Source organism: Hylobates moloch, unplaced genomic scaffold, assembly GCF_009828535.3.
Source record: "Hylobates moloch isolate HMO894 unplaced genomic scaffold, HMol_V3 SCAFFOLD_20, whole genome shotgun sequence".
Classification (NCBI taxonomy): Eukaryota; Metazoa; Chordata; class Mammalia; order Primates; family Hylobatidae; genus Hylobates; species Hylobates moloch.
This window is the reverse complement of record NW_026652295.1, coordinates 6,989,744-7,010,305: the sequence shown is the minus strand read 5'-3', so window position 1 is coordinate 7,010,305 and position 20,562 is coordinate 6,989,744. Positions and strand designations below refer to the sequence as shown.

Genomic DNA, 20,562 nt, shown 5'->3' with positions numbered 1-20,562 from the left:
TAATACAGAATGAAATAAAGAATTTTGAAAGGGAAAATGAGTATGAATCCACACTTTGTGAAGATGCTTATGGCACACTGGACAATTTGTTAAATGGTAAGTATCTACTTGTTAGCAATATGCAAAAGAGAGAAACTTTTTTGTGTGTTCTGTGATAATAACAATAGCCAGGTTTTGTGCTAAGCACTTTATATACATCATCACACTTAATCTACAAAAAATCTTACTGAAATAAGGATTTTAAAAAATTGAAGTAAGGGCTGTTTTTATCTTCACTTTACAGATAAGGAAAATAAGGCTAGGAGAGTAACTTGCCCAGGATTGTGTAGCTTTAAATGAATGAGCCGTGATCAAGTCCCAGACTCAGACACAAAAATTTTCTACTATACAAGTATCTTTAAATGTGTATTGAGGTTGGGTGTGGTGGATCATATCTATAATACCAGTGCTTTGGAAGGCCAAGGCAGGAGGATTGCTTGAGCCCTAGCTGTTATGAGTCCAAGGCTGTTATGAGCTATGATCATGTCACTGCACTCCAGTGGGCAACAGAAGGAGAACCTGTCTCTTAAAAAAAAAAGGGAGGCCAGGCACGGTGGCTCACGCCTGTAATCCCAGCACTTTGGGAGGCCGAGGCAAGTGGATCACCTGAGGTCGGGAGTTCAAGACCAGCCTGACCAACATGGAGAAACCCCGTCTCTACTAAAAATACAAAATTAGCTGAGTGTGGTGGTGCCTGTAGTCTCAGCTACTCAGGAGGCTTAGGCAGGAGACTCCCTTGAACCCAGGAGGTGGAGGTTGCAGTGAGCCGAGATTGCACCATTGCATTCCAGCCTGGGCAACAAGAGCGAAACTCCATCTCAAAAAAAACCAAAACAAACAAAAAACACCAGGTGCAGTGGTTCACACCTGTAATCCCAGCTCTTTGGGAGGCCAAGGCAGAAGGATTGCTTGAGTCCACTAGTTTGAGATCAGATTGGGCAACATGACGAAACCCCATCTCTACTAAAAATACAAAAAATTAGCTAGGTGTCGTGGTCCACTTTGGAGGCCTGGGTGGGAGAATTACCTGAGCCCGGGAGGCTGAGACTGCAGTGAGCCGAGATCACGCCACTGCACTGCTGCATGGGCAACCACAGTGAGACCTTGTCTCAAAAAAAAAAAGAGAGCTGTGTGTTGATATAACCCCAAATCTGTTATTCTAATCCTAAATTGATAGATGAAAGCTATTTAGGATTTAATCATATAATGAGATACATTGATCATGTTTTTGGTTTTGTTTTTGAGATGGAGCTCACTATGCTGCCCAGGCTGGTCTCAAATTCCTGGGCTCAAGTGAGTCTCCTGCCTTGGTGTCCCAAAGTGTTGGGATTACAGGTATGAGCCACCACACCGGGCCCTACGTTGATCATATTTATTAAAGCAAATCTAAATGCTGTATACAAATGTCTTTATTTTTAATACTTGTAAATAATACTAAAATGAAAAGTTTCAACAAGACTTATTGAAATTATGGAATTTAATACATGCAGGTGTAAGAAAAATCAGTGCTGCCGAGGGAGGCGGATCACGAGGTCAGGAGATCGAGACCATCCTGGCTAACACGGTGAAACCCCATCTCTGCTAAAAATACAAAAAATTAGCCAGGCATGATGGCGGGTGCCTGTAGTCCCAGCTACTCAGGAGGCTGAGGCAGGAGAATGGCATGAACCTGGGAGGCGGAGCTTGCAGTGAGCCGAGATGGTGCCACTGCACTCCAGCCTGGGCGACGATAAGTGCTATAAGGATTGGAAAGGAAGAGAAGTAATTATCATTATTTGCAAATATGTACTTTTTTACATAGAAAAGTCATAAGCACCTACAGATGAGCTATTAAAACTAATAAGAAAGTTTAGAAGAAAGCTAGATATAAAATCAATATTAAAAAACCAATAGCATTCAATGTACTAGCAACAGCAAATGTAAAACAGTAATTCTTAAAAACTTACTATTATCAGTAGCAGCACACACTAAGGTACCTAAGAATAAATCTAACAAAAAGTGTAAGATTTCCATTAAAAAACATTATAAAACTTTCCTGGAGGCCATAAAAAATAATTAAATGTTTCATGTTCAGATTGTAAAGATGTCAGTTTTCCTGAAGTCTATTGGTTAATGCAATTTCATGTATTCTACCTTAATCCTAACATCCCCATTCAGAAGTGAAAAAGTTTAAAAAAATACCCAATACAATTTTGAAAAAGAAGATGTGGAGACTTATCCTGCTAGATAACAAGAGTTATTAGTTATAGTAATTATAACAATGTGTTATAGGCAGAAGGGTAACAAACCAGTGGAATAAATAAAAGACAAAGTCCAAAAGTAGACCCATTTATATATGAGGACACCTGGTATTTGATAGAGGTGTCATTATAAACCAGTGGGGGAGTTCATTTCGTTGTGCTGGAACAGTTGGCTCTCTCAATGTAGGAAATGATTAGAACCTTACCTCACACCAAATACAAAATAAAGTCCACATGGGTAAAGGGCTACATGTGAACTGCAAAGTTCTAACTTATAAAAGAAGTGTAGAAAATGCTGTATTAGTCTGTTTTCACACTGCCATAAAGAACTACCTGAGACTGGGTAATTTATAAAGAAAAGAGGTTTAATTGGATCACAGTTCTACATGGCTGGGGAGGCCTCAGGAAACAGAATCTCGGCAGAAGACAAACAGGAAGCAAGGCACGTCTTAAATGACGAGAGGAGGGGCGGGGGAACTGCCAAACACTTTGAAACCATCAGATCTTGTGAGAACTCGCTATCGCAAGAACAGCATGGGGAAAACTGTCCCCGTGATTTAATTGCCTCCCTCAATACGTGGGGATTACAATTGGAGATGAGATTTGGGTGGGAACACAGAGCCAAACCACATCAAATGCCTTTGTGACAACAGAAAAGATTTCTTTTTCTTTTTTTTTTTTTTCTTGATATGGAGTCTCGCTCTGTCACCCAGGCTGGAGTGCAGTGGAGTGATCTCGGCTCACTGCAACCTCCGCCTTCCGGGTTCAAACTATTCTCCTGCCTCGGCCTCCTGAGTAATGAGACTACAGCCGCCTGCCACTATGTATGGCTAATTTTTTTTTATGTTTGTAGAAACAGGGTTTCACCATGTTGGCCAGGCTGGTCTTGAACCCCTGACCTTGTGATCTGCCAGCCTCGGCCTCCCAAAGTGCTGGGATTACAGGCATGAGCCACCACGCCCAGCCTAAGAGTTCTTAAGACGTGAGAAATACAGGGCTGGGCACGGTAGCTCATGCCTGTAATCCCAGCACTTTGGGAGGCCGAGGCAAGTGGATCAGGAGGTCAGGAGTTCGAACCCAGCCTGGCCAATATGGCGAAACCCTGCCTCTACTAAAAATACAAAAATTAGCTGGGCATAGTGGCCCAGCTACTCAGGAGGCTGATGCACGAGAATCACTTGAATCCGGGAGGCGAAGGTTGCAGTGAGCCGAGATCGTGCCACTGACTCCAGCCTGGGTGACAGAGTAAGACTCTGTCTCAAAAAAAGAGACAGGAGAAATGCAATCCATAATCGATGCATTGACTACATTAAGAAAACGTCTGAATGGCTAAAGTATAATAAAGTAAAAAGCATGGACTGAAGATACATGCAATATGTATAATTGACAAATATTTGGTATCTAAAATAAAGAACTACAAGTCACTTAGAAAAAGGCACGTAATGGCTGGGCATGGTGGCTCATACCTGTAATCCCAGCACTTTGGAAGGCCGAGATGGGCGGATCACGAGATCAGGAGATTGAGACAATCCTGGCTAACATGGTGAAACCCCGTCTCTACTAAAAATACAAAAATTAGCTGGGTGTGATGGTGGACGCCTGTAGTCCCAGCTACTTGGGAGGCTGAGAAAGGAGAATGGCGTGAACCCAGGAGGCAGAGCTTGCAGTGAGCTGAGATGGCGCCACTGCACTCCAGCCTGGGGGACAGAGTGAGACTCCATCTAAAAAAAAAAAAAAAAAAAAAAAAAAAAAAAAAAAAAAAAAAAAAAAAAAAAAAAAAAAAAAAAAGAAAAGAAAAAGGCACATAATTCAGGCCGGGCACAGTGGCTCACACTTGTAATCCCAGCACTTTGGGAGGCTGAGGTGGGCAGATCACATGAGGTCAGGAGTTCAAGACCAGCCTGGCCAACATGGTGGAATCCCATCTCTACTAAAAATACAAAAATTAGCCGGGCGTGGTGGTGCACGCTTGTAATCCCACCTACTTGGGAGGCTGAGGCATGAGAATCGCTTGAACCCAGGAGGTGGAGGTTGCAATGAGCTGAGATCGTGCCACAGCACTCCTGCCTGGGTGACAGAGACTCTGTCAAAAAAAAAAAAAAAAAAAAAAAAAAGGCACGTAATAGAAAAACAGCCAAAGTATATGTATTAGTAGTTTGTTAGGGCTGCCATAAGAAAACACCACAAACTGGGTAGCGTAAACAACAGAAATTAATTTTCTCATTCTTAGAGGCTGGCAGTCCAAGATCAAGGTGCCAGCGCGGTTGCTTTCACCTGAAGTCTCCCTCCCTGACTTGCAGATGGCCAGCTTCTTGCAGTGTCTCACATGGCCTTTTGTCTTTGCGTACACCTCGCTGCTGTCTCTTCTTCCTCTTATAAGGACACCAGTCATACTGGATTAGGGCCTACCCTTGTGACCTCTTTTAAGCTCAGTTACTTTTCTAAAGGCCCTGTCTACAAATAAGAGTCATATTTTAAGGTACTAGGGGTTAGAGCTTCAGCATATGAATTTTGGGGGCACACAATTGAGTCCATAACAGTATACAACAAGCAGATCACAGAAAAAGAAACCTGTAAGACCATTAAATACATGAAAGGATGTACATTAAGAAGGTCACAGTAAAATACCATTTCAAACATATGAATTTGACATATTTTGAAGGGATGTGTAGAGCAAAGGAACCCTGAGGCTACTGGTAGAAGCATAAATTGGTACACTTTGGAGAGTAATTTTGCAATATCTAGTAAAGTTGAAGGTATGTATTTTCTATAATCCAGCAATTTCACTTCTAGGTGTATCCGCAGAGCCTAGCCAAAAATTTTTACATTGGCATAGAAGGAAACACGTTCACTGCAGTGCTGTTTTTAAGGGCAAAATTAGAAGCAACTTAAATAGCCAACAAAAAAGGAATAAAGTGTAATCTTTCAGTAGAATGAACTACATATGTATGTATTTATATGGCTAAGCCTCAGAAGCAAAATTTTGTGTGAAATAAAGACTTTTTTTTTTGAAACGGAGTCTTGCACTGTCACCCAGGCTGGAGTGCAGTGGCATAATCTCGGATCACTGCAATCTCCGCCTCCCAGGTTCAAGTGGTTCTCCTGCCTGAGCCTCCTGAGTAGCTGGGATTACAGGTGTGCACAACCATGCCCCACTAAGTTTTGTATTTTTAGTAGAGACGGGGTTTCACCATGTTGACCAGGCTGGTCTCAAATTCCTGACCTCAGGTGATCCACCCACCTCAGCCTCCCAAAGTGCTAGGATTACAGGCGTAAATCACTGCGTCCAAGACTTTTATATGGCTATAGATAGAGTGAGATGCTATTTATGTAAAATATAAGAGCACATAAAACAATGCTATATATTAATCATTCACCTAAAGTGTTGCAGGGTATTTTGGAGTTTGAGGGAAACAGTGACACTGGCCATCTATCAGACCCCCACAATCTGTTAGCTGTAGTTTTCACTATAAACCCATACTGTAGTCCTTCCTATGATGTCTTATTTGTAAAGGTAGGTTTTTGGAGGTTGCTATAATAAAAAGCAAGTCCTGTGTGAAAATCATTGTGGAATAGGAACGAGAGTGGTGGTCTCCAATCTGATTCCACGGTTTGAGGTGCTGTACGGTGCCTAACAGTGTACATCCAAGTAGTAAAGTGTGGTTGTTTAAGAATAAAATACTATATTTTTCGGCCGGGCGCGGTGGCTCACGCTTGTAATCCCAGCACTTTGGGAGGCCGAGGCGGGCGGATCACGAGGTCAGGAGATCGAGACCACGGTGAAACCCCGTCTCTACTAAAAATACAAAAAATTAGCCGGGTGTGGTGGCGGGCGCCTGTAGTCCCAGCTACTCGGAGAGGCTGAGGCAGGAGAATGGCGTGAACTCGGGAGGCGGAGCTTGCAGTGAGCCGAGATTGCGCCACCGCATTCCAGCCTGGGCGACAGAGCGAGACTCCGTCTCAAAAAAAAAAAAAGAATAAAATACTATCTTTTTCTTTTAGTTTATGTGTATTTTCACACAGCTAATAACTTAGGGCAAATACTAGCTTGAACTTAATTATTTACTAAATGGAGCTTAAGTATTCCTTTTGGTCCAGAGGTACTGTGAAAAAAAGTACTGAGACATTAAGGGTGTCACAAAATGAGGAAATCTGGGAACTTTATTCTTTGGGAAGATTATGTTGGTTTTATTATTTAGGATACATAAATCAGTAGTAAAAGTAAAACGAGAATGGGAAGAATGGATACATATGGGCTTCAGTACAGTGGTTATCTCTGGGGAGGAGGAAAGTTAGATAAAAGGGATCATTAATTTGTAACATTTTGTTTTCTTATTTGCTCCTGATTTTAAAAAACATTACATCTACATAATTTGTCATATCGAAAAACAGTATAGCATAGCATTTAGAAGTAGTAGTCTAGAATCTCAGCAGCACCTCTTAGCAGCTCTGTGACCTTGGACAAGTGACTTTAACATCTCTTACACTAAAGTTTCCTTGTCTGTAAAATAGGGATAATAACAGTACTGACATCATGGGATTTTTGTGAGATTAAGCAAGTTTATATGTGTTTTCTATTATACTATCCTTGTCCTTTTGAAACATTGTATAATTTAAAATATCTTAAAATTACAGTACAACAAAAGAATTTTGAAGATATCTTGAAATGTATTGTAATTGTATTTGACCAGAATTACATATAACGCACTTTTTCCTAGCAGTCATTTGGGGACTTCTTTACCCCATGTAAAAAATTCTGTTTTGTTTGCTAGCACAAAACCATGCTAAAATTCACACAGTAAATAAGGTTGAAATAATATGTAATTTTTAAGTGGCTACAGCAGTTTATTTGATAAATATAAATATAACTGTTACCATCCAAGTTCATGGTCCACCCGTTTTTATTTCCTTCTCTTTCTTATGAGATAACAACATTGAAAATTACTCAAAGAATGTACTAATTCAGCCAGTTGACACCATCAGCATATCTTCCTTGAGACAATTTGAAACCGTTTGCAAATTTCACTGGGTAGAAGCATTTGATGATGAAATGACAGAGAAGCCAGAATTTCAAAGTCAAGTGTATAATTATGCAAAAGACAACAATATAAAGCAAGACTCATTTAAGGAAGAAAATCCAATGGAAACTAGTGTTTCTGCAAATACAGACCAACTTGGTAACGAGTATTTTAGACAGCCTCCTCCTAGAAGCCCGCCTCTAATCCACTGCAGTGGAGAGACGCTGAAATTTACAGAAAAGTCACTGGCTAAAAGTATTGCCAAGGAATCTGCCCTCAACCCTAGCCAACCTCCAAGCTTCTCATGTAAGGAAAGTGTACACAATAATATTGTAAAACCATTTGATAAAGAGAATAGTTCTAACCTAGTTCATCTGAGAGTTAATTATAAAGCAGAGGAGGGACGATTGTGATGGTCAGTAAAGCCTGTGGAGTATTAAAGGATGCATTTAAAAAATTGTGTGTGTGTGTGTGTGTGTATATATATATACACACACACACAAGATTTTATATATATATATATATATATAATCTTTTCCAAGTAGTGTTTAATCACCTAGTTAGCATGAGGGACTTTGCTTCTCTGGGGAAAATGCATTCTGAGATCTTAGCCAATTCAGAAATAAATTTTTCTAGTAAAATCAAGTCCATACTTGAGGATTAGCTCTACCAAATGGTAATTTCTTTAAGGATCAGGACTCTTAACCCTCTTATGCACCACAGTGTCTAGATGGTTCCTTGAATATAATAAGCTTTTTTTACTATAATTTTTTTTCACCACAAACCAGTTTATTAGAGAAGTAAAGAAACAAAAGAATGGCTACTGTGTAGACAGAGCAGTCTGAATATAATAAGCTTTTATATTTGTTGAATCAAAATGGCTGGAAGTAGCAGAGTTTACAGTGATGGAAAGGTTAAGAAGAGGAACGAGTGCAGAGGCACTAATTCATTTTTCAAGAAAGACAAGATTTCTCTGTCCTATTGGACTCCTATTGACAAGCAAAAAATACTAATTTTTCTACTAAAGTGAAAATATTAGTTTATCATTTCGTTTATTGATTCTGAGCACACATGTAGTATCCTAAGAGCACTGAAGATACTGACAGTATATATTCTGTGTACTTTCTGAACAAAAAAATTAAAAATACTAGGAATTGGTATGGGAAAATAGATAAAATTCAAGAATAGTATAAGTAATACCTTTTCTCTTTTTTTGATATTTTGTTTTGTTTTTGATACGGAGTCTTACTCTGTTGCCCAGGCTGGAGTGCAGTGGCATGATCTTGGCTCACCGCAACCTCTGCTTCCTGGATTCAAGCGATTGTCCTGCTGCAGCCTCCTGAGTAGCTAGGATTACAGGCGTGTGCCACCACACCTGGCTAATTTTTTTTGTATTTTTAGTAGAGACGGGTTTTCACCATGTTGGGCAGGCTGATCTTGAACTGCTGACTTCAAATCATCCACCCGCCTTGGCCTCCCAAAGTGCTGGGATTACAGGTGTGAGCTATCACACCTGGCCAATAATACCTTTTCAATGTGAGTTTGATGGGAAACACTATGACTGTAATGCCTTATGTACAAGTATGAGCATTTCCATTTTTTTGAAAGTAGATGACAGCATTTAAAAGAACTTTATTTGTCCATGTTGATTTCTGGAAAACAACATTTTAAAAATCAGCTTAAATAGGGTTTCACAAGATTGTTCTTTCCTCTTTCCATTGCATTTAGCCATTTTTCATTCAGTCAATAGATACTTTTAGGCATCTATTACATGCCAGGTCTGTACTACACATTAGGTAATGGTTAGAAAATAGACAAAAAGATGTAGTTCTTGTCCTCATGAAGACAACATCCTACTAGAGGAGGTAGTCATTAATGAATCACACAAATAAATGTGAACTTGCAACTATAATAAGATCAATAAGTTAGGTGAACAAAGTTACATATAAAGTATATGTAGAGCATGTTATATAAAGTTACTGTTTATGCTATGATGCTATATAAAGTTACATATAAACTTGCAACTATGATAGGTGCTGCAAATATAAGTAGGATGGGCATCTATGATAAGGATACTACCCTGATCAGGGAGTCTGGGGAAGGCATCCCTGAAGAAATGATCATTGAGCTGAGCTCTAAAGGATGGGTAGGAGTTAATTAGGCAGCTATGGGTAGGAGAGCATTCCATACAGAAGGAATAACGTCTGCAAACCCTGTTGCCACAGGAAGCATGGTACCTACTAGGACCTGAAGGAAGCCCTGAGTCCAGGAAGATCAGAGTTGGAGGAAGGAGGAAGGGTATAGCAGATGAAGACAGAGGTGGTGTGGGTCAGATACTGCTTTAGTTCATTTCATACTGCTGCAACTATATCACAGACTGGGCAATTTATAATGAATAACAATTTATCTGGCTCACGGTTCTGGAGGCTAGGTCCATGGTGCCAGCATCATGCAAGGGTCTCTGTGCTGTCATTTCATGATGGGAGGTGGAGGGGCAAAAGAGGATGAGATTGAGGGAGCAAGTGGAGGCCAAACTAACTTTTATTTTATTTATTTATTTTGAGATGGATTCTCGCTCTGTCGCCCAGGCTGGAGTGTAGTGGCGCCATCTTGGCTCACTACAACCTCTGCCTCCTGAGTTCGAGCAATTCTCCTGCTTCACCCTTCTGAGTAGCTGGGATTACAGGTGTGTGCCACCACGCCCAGCTAATTTTTTGTATTTTTAGTAGAGACAGGGTTTCACAGTGTTAGCCAGGGTGGTCTCAATCTCCTGACGTTGTGATCCGCCTGCCTCGGCCTCCCAAAGTGCTGGGATTACAGTTGTGAGCCACTGCTCCCAGCCCCCAAACTCACTTTTGTAACAAATCCACTTGTGATAACTAACACACTCCTGCGATAACAACATTTAGTCATTTTTATTCACCTCTTACTAGGCCCCATCTTCCAACACTGTTGCATTGGGGATTAAGCTTCCGGCACATGAACTTTAGGGGATGCATTTAAAGCATAGCAGATATCAACAGCAAGATATTAGGGCCTTGTAGGTCTCAGTAATGATAGTTATCTTTATCCCAGAACAATGAAAAACCATTAAGATACAAGGTTCTGCAGAAGGATGAGCCAAAAACCAAAATACAGAAGTCCTTGTCTCTAAATTCCAGAGAATTATACAGCACACCACTACAGATACCTTTTACTGGGTTTTTATTTATTTATTTTTTTTAGATACAAGGTGTCTTGCTCTGTTACTCAGATTGGAGAGCAGTGTGATCATGGCCCCCAAGAAATCCTCCTGCCTCAGCTTCCCAAGGAGCTAGGACTACAGGCACGTGCCACCACGCCTGACTGATTTAAAAAATTTTTTTTGTAGAGATAGGGTCTCACTATGTTACCCAAGCTGGTCTCGAACTCCTGGTCTCAAGGAATCTTCTCACCTTGGGCTCCCAAAGTGTTGGGATTACAGGTATGAGCCACTGTGCCTGGCCTGGGTTTTGTTTTTGGTTTTTTGTTTGTTTTTTGTTTTTTTGATACGGAGTCTCGCTCTGTGGCCCAGGCTGGAGTGCAGTGGCACAATCTTGGCTCACTGCAGCCTCTGCCTCCCGGGTTTGAGCTATTCTCCTGCCTCAGCCTCCTGCCTAGCTGGGACTACAGGTGTGCACCGCCACACCCGGCTAATTTTTGTATTTTTAGTGGAGATGGGGTTTCACCATGTTGGCCAGGATGGTCTTGATCTCCTGACCTGGTGATCTGCCCGCCTCAGCCTCCCAAAGTACTGTGATTACAAGCATGAGCCACTGCACCCAGCCCTGGGTTTTTAATGTCATATTCATTTCACCATTTCTTACCACAATTTACTGTCTTTTTAAATTTTTATTTGTTTATTTTATTATTATTATTTTTTGAGACAGAGTCTCACTCTGTCGCCCAGGCTGGAGTGCAATGGTGTGATCTCAGCTCACCGCAACTTCCACCTCCTCCGTTCAAGTGATTCTGCTGACTCACTCAGCTTCCCGAGTAGCTGGGATTATAAGCATGTGCCACCACGCCGGGCTAATTTTTGTATTTTGGGCAGAGATAGGGTTTTATCATGTTGGTCAGGCCGGTCTCAAACTCCTGACCTCAGGTGATCCACCCACCTCGGCCTCCCAAAGTGCTGGGATTACAGGCGTGAGCTACCTCGCCCAGCCTACTGTCTTTTTCTAACCTCCTCAAAACCTGTATCGGCAGCATAAAGTCAATCATGAGGCTTGTTCTTCTGCCATTCTAATGTTCCTAAGAGTCACAGAATAATGAGATAATGGTCTAAATGTGGAATAAAAAATATTCAAAAGAGAAGAGACCTTTCCTCCCTAAAAATCCAAACTTTTGGCCCAGTAGTAACATGTAAAAAAAAAAAAAAAAAGAGAGACCTTGCAGTCTGTAAGGTAATTGGTACATTTATTTGTCTGAATTCATTTGAAGTCAAAGCATCTTATATGTGTGCAGAGAAGTTTCCATAATAGAAAATGGTAAGAGGATGAAAGTTTAATTTTCCTTTTGTCAAAGTAAATGGGATGTATATCTGTCATATACCTACTGCCTGTGCCCTGCTGTGCTGTTAGGTGCTGTACATTTAGCAATTAATACGTAGTTATTAACTTTTGTTAATAGGCATTATTATTGGAAGTAGACACTACTGTTACTTTACAGCAGAGGAAGCCAAACAGGGGATCTACTATAGAATTCAAGGCCAGCCCTATCTGACTTGAAAGTTCATATCTTTCTACTCGTTCACACTTACTTTGTTTACTATAATTTACAGACTGCAGTTCCTTCAAAAGAAATACAGAATTATGGGGAAATTCCTGAGATGTCAGTCAGTTATGAAGAGGAAGTCACAGCAGAGGGTGTGGAGAGGCCAGAAATTGTCTCAACTTGGTCTTCGGCAGGCATTTCCTGGAGGAGTGAAGCATGTCGGGAAAACTGTGAGATGCCTGACCGGGAGCGAAGTGCTGAAAGTTTACAACCTGTTCAAGAGGACATGGCTTTAAATGAAGTCTTGCAGAAATTAAAACATACTAACAGAAAGCAGGAAGCGCGAATCCAAGAACTCCAGTGTAGTAACCTGTATTTAGAGAAGAGGGTTAAAGAACTACAGATGAAGATTACCAAACAGCAAGTGTTCACTGATGACATCAATAAGCTAAAGGAGAATGTTGAAGAATTAATTGAAGACAAATACAAAATAATCTTAGAGAACAATGATACTAAAAAGACATTGCAGAATTCGCAAGAGAGTTTAGCTAACACCCAAAAACATCTTCAGGAATCCAGGAATGACAAGGAAATGTTACAGCTTCAATTTAAGAAGATGAAAGCTAATTATGTGCGTTTACAGGACAGGTACATGACTGAAATGCAACAAAAAAATAAATCTGTAAGTCAATATTTAGAGATGGACAAAACCTTAAGCAAGAAAGAAGAAGAGGTAGAGAGACTACAACAACGCACAAAAGAACTGGAAAAGGCCACAGCTTCTGCTTTGGACTTGTTGAAACGGGAAAAAGAGACCCAAGAACAAGAGTTCTTGTCTTTACAGGAGGAACTCCAGAAACGTGAAAAGGAAAACCTGGAAGAAAGACAGAAACTGAAATCTAAAGTTGAGGAATTGCTCACTCAAGTTAAAAATTTGCAATTTATGTCTGAAAATGAAAGAACAAAGAATGTAAAACTTCAGCAGCAAATCAACGAAGTAAAAAATGAGAATGCAAAACTTAAACAGCAGGTTGCAAGGAGTGAAGAGCAAAATTATGTCCCTAAATTTGAGACAGCTCAGTTAAAGGAGCAATTAGAGGAAGTCATGAAGTCAGATATTACCAAGGTATTGATACACATTCTGAATCTCTGATGCAGAATTTCAAGAGTTTCTAGTGGTCTGGTGATGCATATTTAGACATGGCACTTACATTTTTTTGCAGAAAGAATTATTAAAGAAAGAAACAGACCTCAGTACTTTGGGAGGCTGAGGCAGGAGGATCTCTTGAGGCTAGGAGTTTGACACCAGCCTAGGCAACATAGTGAAACCCCATCTCTACAAAACATTTTTTAAATCAGCCAATCTGTCATGCATGGTGGTGTGCACCTATAGTCCTATCTATTCGGGAGGGTGAGATGGGGGAATTGCTTGAGCTCAGGAGTTTGAAGCTGCAGTGAGCTATGATTGTGCCAGTGCACTCCAGCATGGGACAGAGCAAGATTCTGTCTCAAAAAAAGAAAAAAAGAAAAATGAAAAACAGATATAGAGAGGAAAATACACCTCAGGTTTGGAGAAGTTTCTTTTGGTTCATGAATATTCAAAGAACAGCTATTCCTGCCTTCTTGTGATTATTTTGGTAGAGGTGGCAGTTAACCTGGGAATTCTGTGGGTACTCATTGCCAGTCATCAAAAGCATCTTCCAGCAGTTACTTTTTTTTTTGAGACAGTATTGCTCTGTTGCCCAGGTGGGAGTGTAGTGACACGATCTTGGCTCACTGCAACCTCTGCCTCCCAGGTTCAAGTGATTCTCTTGCCTCAGCGTCCCGAGTAACTGGGATTACAGGCGTGCGCCACCATGCCCAGCTAATTTTGTATTTTTAGTAGAGATGGGGTTTCACCGTGTTGGCCAGGCTGGTCTCGAATTCATGACCTCAAGTGATCCACCTGCCTCAGCCTCCCAAAGTGCTGGAATTACAGGTGTGAGACACCGCGCCCAACCCCAGGGTTCCTTTGAGAAAAGATTTTCTAAGTTGTCTCTCAATTCTATTCATCAACAAAACAAAATAATACAATTGCATGTTTGGTTTACAAGGCAAAACAAACCTGTATCATATACTAGTTTTATACATTTAAGAACAGCATCAGAACCATATCAATATGTTTGGGGAAGCTGTAATCTTTTATTATATGTAGTTCAAAAGGCTTTTTTGGCAGCCAAGAACCTGGAAACACATTCTGGAAGTTATAATTTTCACAAGCCAGAGCACATCTATTTCAGTTGTGTAGGCCTACCTTAAAGTATGTATAGTAAAATCTTATTAACTGATTACTTAGAAAGAAGGCTAATCTGAACTAGAAAAATGTGTAAGTTTATTTTTTGTATTTGCTTTATTTATTTATTTATTAAGACAGAGTCTCGCTCTGTTGCCCAGGCTGGAGTGCAGTGGCGTGATCTCCTCTCACTGCAGCCTCTGCCTCCCGGGTTCAAGCAATTCTCCTGCCTCAGCCTCCTGAGTAGCTGGGATTATATAGGCACACACCACCATGCCCAGCTAATTTTTTTGTATTTTTAGTAGAGACAGTGTTTCACCATGTTGGCCAGCCTGGTCTCAAACTCCCAATCTCAGGTGATCCACCCTCCTCGGCCTCCCAAAGTGCTGGGATTACAATCATGAGCCACCGCACCTGGCTATGTTTATATTTGTTTTATTAACTTGAACTGAGCTGATGTTACCTTAAGATGTCCTTAGTGGACCCTCTTTTATGAATCTGTAATCATTTTAAGTATTCTTTACAAGTAAATGATTTTACTATTTTTAAGGATTCTTAGGAAAATATTCTTTTCCTAAATTAAAAAAAATCTAAGATCTAAGAAAAAAGGATTATCTAAGCCAGTGATTTTCAAACTTGAACATTCTTCAGAATTCCCTAAAACACTTGTTAAAACACAGATTGCTGGCCCTACCCTAGAGTTTCTGCTTCAGTAATTCTGGGGTGGGGCCTGAGAACGTGCATTTCTAGCAAGATCCCAGTTGTTGTTGATGCTGCTGGTCCTGGGACCACACTTTGAGAACCCCTGACCTAAGCCACCTTAACTTGAGCTCCTAACCAAATCATGATGAATTTTAAATTGGTAAGCTCTGAATGAATTAGTTTAATTGTACAGAAATTTAGCATAGTATATAATTTTCTTCAAGTTCCTTATTTTATTTTGATTAATCAATTTCTCTGACACTCTGAATTCATACTTACTCTGCTTATAGTTTTGCTTTTCATGAACTCTAGTTCTGTTTTCTCCAAGTATGGTCTGGGAGTATCTGTGAAGTTAAAAGTATTTTTATAGTAATATTAAGACATTACTGCCTTTTTTACTCTCATTTTTCACAAGTGTACAGTGGAGTTGTCCAGAAGCTACATGATGTGTGATGATGTAATTGCTCTCATGGCTGATGGAATGTGTGAAGCAAATATGAGAATCCTGCTATCTTCAATTAATCCAGCATTAAAAATATTTGCAAAAAATGCAAAACAGTGCCATTCTTTTCACAATTTTTTTGTTTTGAAAAATGTGGTAATTTTTTTTTTTTTAAATTGTTATTGGTTGGGCACAGTGGTTCACACTTGCAATCCCAGCATTTGGGAGGCTAAGGCAAGAACATTGCTTGAGCCCAGTAGTTCAAGACCAGCCTGGGCAACATGGTGAGACCCCCATCTCTACAAAAAATTTGAAAAATTAGCCAAGTGTGGTGGCATGCACCTGTGGTTTCAGCTACCGGGGAGACTGAGGTGGGAGGATTGTGTGAGCCTAGGCATTTGAGGCTGCAGTGAGCCGTGTTCACACTACTGCACTCCAGCATGTGTGACAGAGTGAGACTCTGGCTCAAAAATAAATAAATAAATTGTTATTTATGTTCTACATAACAGAGTTATTGCTACTTTTAAAGAATTAGTGAACAAATATTTCAAAATATTCTCAGTTTTAATTTCTAAAGGGATTCTAAGATCAAAAAGTTTGAGAACTATTGCCCAAGGTTTTTAAGAGTGGCATTTTATCCAGCATTTTACTTAAAAGATATTTCAGGTTCTTCACCATTATTTTGACAAATCTGAATTATGTGCATGTAGGATACAAAAACGACACATTCTAATCTGCTCCTGGATTGCTCACCTTGTGAAGAAGAGAGGCTGAATCCTGCAGATATAAAAAGAGCTTCTCAGCTGGCCTCCAAAATGCAGAGTCTTCTGGCTCTGATGATGGGACTTCTCACATGCCAGGTAATAAAACATATATATTAGATATTTTAGTAGGGGAGGAATAAATACTGGGGTTGGACTAAAAGAGAGGCAATGAAAGGAATTAAGTTGTGGAAGAAGAAAATGAAGAATTGAAGATAAAATACAGACCCCTAAGCCATCCATCCAGCCCTTCTTCGCCCCTATGTCTTCTTTCTGCTTATCTTTCTCAAACACTTAATCCTCACAGGTGTACAGATAGATAAAATGTAATAAGATAAAAAGAACCCTTTATTAAGTACTTCCCACGTTTCAGGGATGCCCTCCCAGATCAGTAGTCTTGTGCTCTGGTCAGTCTGCGCCTAGTAATTAGTGATTGTTCACATTAATGAGCTGTTTGCCCAATCTAAAATACCACGTTTGGTTAGGGATGGGGGAAGGGCAGTGTAGAGTTGTGTACATTAGTAGAATGAAAAGTGAAATTGCTGTCAGAGGAGTTCAGATGCTGGCTTATCATTTTCTAGCTGTGTAAGTTAGCCAAGTAACCTAACTTCCACTTCAGTTTCCTTATCTTTAAGATGGGGAAATGATGCTTCTGTCCTGGGAGCTTATAAGCACCGCATTTAATGGAAAAAACAATTAAGGGACATGCACAGCCAGGCGCGGTGGCTCACGCCTGTAATCCCAACACTTGGGGAGGCCGAGGTGGGCGGATCACCTGAGGTCAGGAGTTCAAGACCAGCCTGGCCAACATACTGAAACCCCATCTCTACTAAAAATACAAAAACTAGCTAGGCTTGGTGGTGGGTGCCTATAATCCTGTCTACTTGGGAGGCTGAGGCAGGAGAATCGCTTGAACCTGGGGGGAAAGGTTGCAGTGAGTAGAGGTCGCGCCACTGCACTCCAGCCTAGGTGAAAGAGCAAAACTCTGTCTCAAAAAATATATATATTAAAATTTAAAAAAATGAAGTCTTTGTGTACTAACCCTTTATTAGATGCCTTCTGATAAGTAATTGAGGAATGGAGTTCAGTATGATTTTACCTCTTTTGGTTTGCTTACTTACTGATAGGAGATTTGTTTTTGTTTCATATGCATGGTTTTGGCCTCATTTTAGCTTTAGTAAAAACTTTTTCATCTAGCTTCTGAAACTCTTACCCTTAGGACATCACCAATTCTGATGCTGAACATTTCAAAGAGAGTGAGAAGGTTAGTGATATAATGCTGCAGAAACTGAAGAGCCTCCATCTTAAAAAGAAAAATTTAGATAAAGAGGTACTATATTTATTCTTCATCTAAAAATTATATTATTTTTAGTGAAAAAATAGTTAAAAGGTAGTGAAGAAGTAACTCTTAAAGTTGGAATCATTTTTAAAATTATTTTGGGTGACCAGATTAGTTTTACTGTGCCCCTCACTAAAGAGATAAAATGTTCAACATTCGACTTGTTTTATTGTTTGTCTGTATTGGAAAATCTCATTCACCCACAAAAAATTTAGTATGATAAACTTTTTCATTTTTGCACGGCACTACTGATTCCTGAAGGGTTGTTTATTTTGACTTTCCTATAGTGATTTCAAACTTCATCCTTTGGAATAATAGAAACATTGAAAACAATTTTATTTCTCAGGTGGGTGAAGGGTGAGGGCAGAGGTTCTTCGATTGTCTTTAGTTACTCTTTTCTTTAATTTTTTTTTTTTTTTTGAGACAGAGTCTTGCTCTGTTGCTCAGGCTGGAGTGCAGTGGGACGATCTTGGCTCACTGCAGCCTCCGCCTCCCAGGTTCAAGCGATTCTCCTGCCTCAGCCTCCCAAGTAGCTGGGATTACAGGCGTGTGCTGCCACGCCCAGCTAATTTTTTGTATTTTTAGTAGAGATGGGGTTTCCTCATGTTGACCAGGCCGAATTTAATGAAATGCAGCCATTGAACTCCTAACCTCAGGTGATCCACCTGCCTTGGCCTCCTAAAGTGCTGGGATTACGGGCGTGAGCCACCGCGCCCGGCCTCAAGTACTCTTTTCTAGGTGTGGTAGTATAGAGATTGAAGGATAAAATGAAGAGAATTAAATAAGGAAGGTGATAACAGGATGTCAAATTGTACCATTTTGAATCTGAGAGGAATGCAGAAATGACAATTTTATCTGGCTAAAGGAATCAAAATATATTCAAACCTGGAATCTTGGATCATAACAAATTCGTTCTGTAACACTTATCTGAACTGACATGTTGTGGGTATCCTGAAGAATCTCTCTGCCTCCTAGCCAGCCTGTAGAGGACAGGACCAAAGTATGAGCATAGCCATGCAGAGAAATGACCGGCCTCTACTGCTCTAAACAGCTTTCAAAAATAAGCCCAACTGAGGTTGTTACAAAAATACAATTTCAGGCTGGGCACAGTTGCTCATGCCTGTAATCCCAGCATTTGGGGAGGCTGAGGAAGGCGGATGGCCTGAGCCCAGGAGTTTGAGACCAGCCTGGGAAACATGGGGAAACTCTGTCTCTACAAAAAATACAAAAATTAGCCAGGCGTGGTGGCACACACCTGTGTCCCAGCTATTCCGGAGACTGAGATGCGAGGATCACCTGAGCCCAGAAAGGTCGAATCTGTGGTGAGGCAAGTCTCAAAACCCTGTCTCAAAACAAACAAACGATAACAACAAAAAGCAAAAAAAAAAAAAAATCCCCAAAATATTTCTTTCAGATATTTAAGTTCTATGGTTAATTCCTTCTGTGTAATTACTGAAGTATTGACAGGTGATATGATGTCTGCAATTTGATTCAGTGAAGGGGGATGGAGGGAAGAGGGCAGTGATTGAGGATATAATGACATTGACCATTAGCTGTTAATTATTGAAGCTGAATGATAGTTACATGGGGTTCATTAAAGTTTTTTGTCTATTTTAAATATTGGAAAATGTTCGCAATAAAGAATAAAAAACATTTTGTGTACCACACCTCACTAATCAGTTTGAATATTGGATATTAAGATTATTATTATACTGAAGGAATAAATAAGAAATGATTATAAATTACGCCCAGATTTGGCTAATTTTTTTCTTTAAGGAAAAGTTTTAATAGCCTGACTGTAACAACAATCGTATGTTAGGGTAACTCCTTGGAGACCCCAAGACCACCCTCAGGTTTGAGGATTAGCTGAAGGACTGTGAGTCGTCCTCACAGCTATGACTTACCACAGCAAAGGATGCAATGCAAAATCAGCCGAGGGAAAGGCACAGGGGCATCGTCTAGAGGAAGCAAAACTCAGGCTTCCAAGAGTCCTCATGGAGTCACACGGGATGTGTTTCATTCCCCCAGCAATGAGTTGCAACCACAGGTGTGGAAGTGTCATCTACCAGCGAGGCTTCTTAGAGACCCAGTGCCCCAGGTTTTCATCAGGAGCTGTTCACTAGGAGCTGCCTAGTGCGTACCAAAATTCCAGACCCCTGGAAGGAAAGTAGATGCTCAGCTTAAGTCCCATGCTTTGGGCAAGTAGGTTAAGCACCATAAGCCATTTACATCAGAGAATGGTGGAAAACTTCCTGCAGTCCAACTTTCCAAATGCCAGTCATGGGGCAGCCTTGCCAGCAGGCCTCTCTAAGCCTAGCAGTCTTGGACCTGCGGTGTGAATTCTTTTCCTCACAAGAGCTTTAAAAACATATTTTTTGTATGTTTTCTGAAGACTGTTAGACTGCATGGTTTGATTTTTTTTTTTTTTTTTTTTTTTTTTTTTTTTGAGAGAGTCTTGCTCTGTCGCCCAGGCTGGAGTGCAGTGGCGCCATCTCGGCTCACTGCAACCTCTGCCTCCCAGGTTCAAGCAATTCTCCTGCCTGAGTCTCCTGAGTGGTTGGGATTATAGGTGCCAGCCACCATGCCCGGCTAATTTTGGTATTTTTAGTAGAGACAGGGTTTCACCATGTTAATCAGGCTGGTCTTGAACTCCTGACCTCAGATGATCTACCCACCTCAGCATCCCAAAGTGCTGGGATTATAGGCGTGAGCCACTACGCATGGCCCGGTTTGATTATTTTATTATAAATATTAGAGTGTAGTTGTATTTTCTCTCTAAAATACAGAATGTTTTCCTTTTCTTAGCTACTGAAATATAAAGATAGAATCACAACCTTTAGAGAGTTAATTGCTAAGGAAAAAGCATTTCAAGATCATGCTATTAAGGTGAGCTTAATATTTACTATGTACTATCTTTAACATAAAAATATACAATTTCAGATATTTATGTTCTTTTGGTAAATTTATTTTATTTTTATTTTTATTTTTTTTGAGACGGAGTCTTGCTCTGTCGCC

The 20,562-nt window shown here is 40.3% G+C and overlaps 1 protein-coding gene and 1 long non-coding RNA gene across 2 annotated transcripts in view; one reads left to right on the top strand and one right to left on the bottom strand.

Moving 5' to 3' along the window:
- CAGE1 (cancer antigen 1) overlaps positions 1–20,562 on the top strand; it is a 61,866-nt gene that overhangs the window by 3,539 nt on the left and 37,765 nt on the right. Inside the window, exons 3-8 of the mRNA XM_058432615.1 lie at positions 9–96; positions 7,205–7,614; positions 12,099–13,157; positions 16,158–16,307; positions 17,428–17,538; positions 20,353–20,433. Of these exons, the coding sequence (XP_058288598.1) occupies positions 9–96; positions 7,205–7,614; positions 12,099–13,157; positions 16,158–16,307; positions 17,428–17,538; positions 20,353–20,433 (1,899 nt within the window). The remainder of the gene's footprint in view (positions 1–8; positions 97–7,204; positions 7,615–12,098; positions 13,158–16,157; positions 16,308–17,427; positions 17,539–20,352; positions 20,434–20,562) is intronic.
- LOC116460155 (uncharacterized) lies at positions 11,718–16,301 on the bottom strand. Its single transcript, XR_004245728.2, has 2 exons — positions 16,201–16,301; positions 11,718–12,303 (listed from the first exon to the last, which is right to left on the bottom strand). It is a non-coding gene; the product is annotated as an uncharacterized LOC116460155 (long non-coding RNA).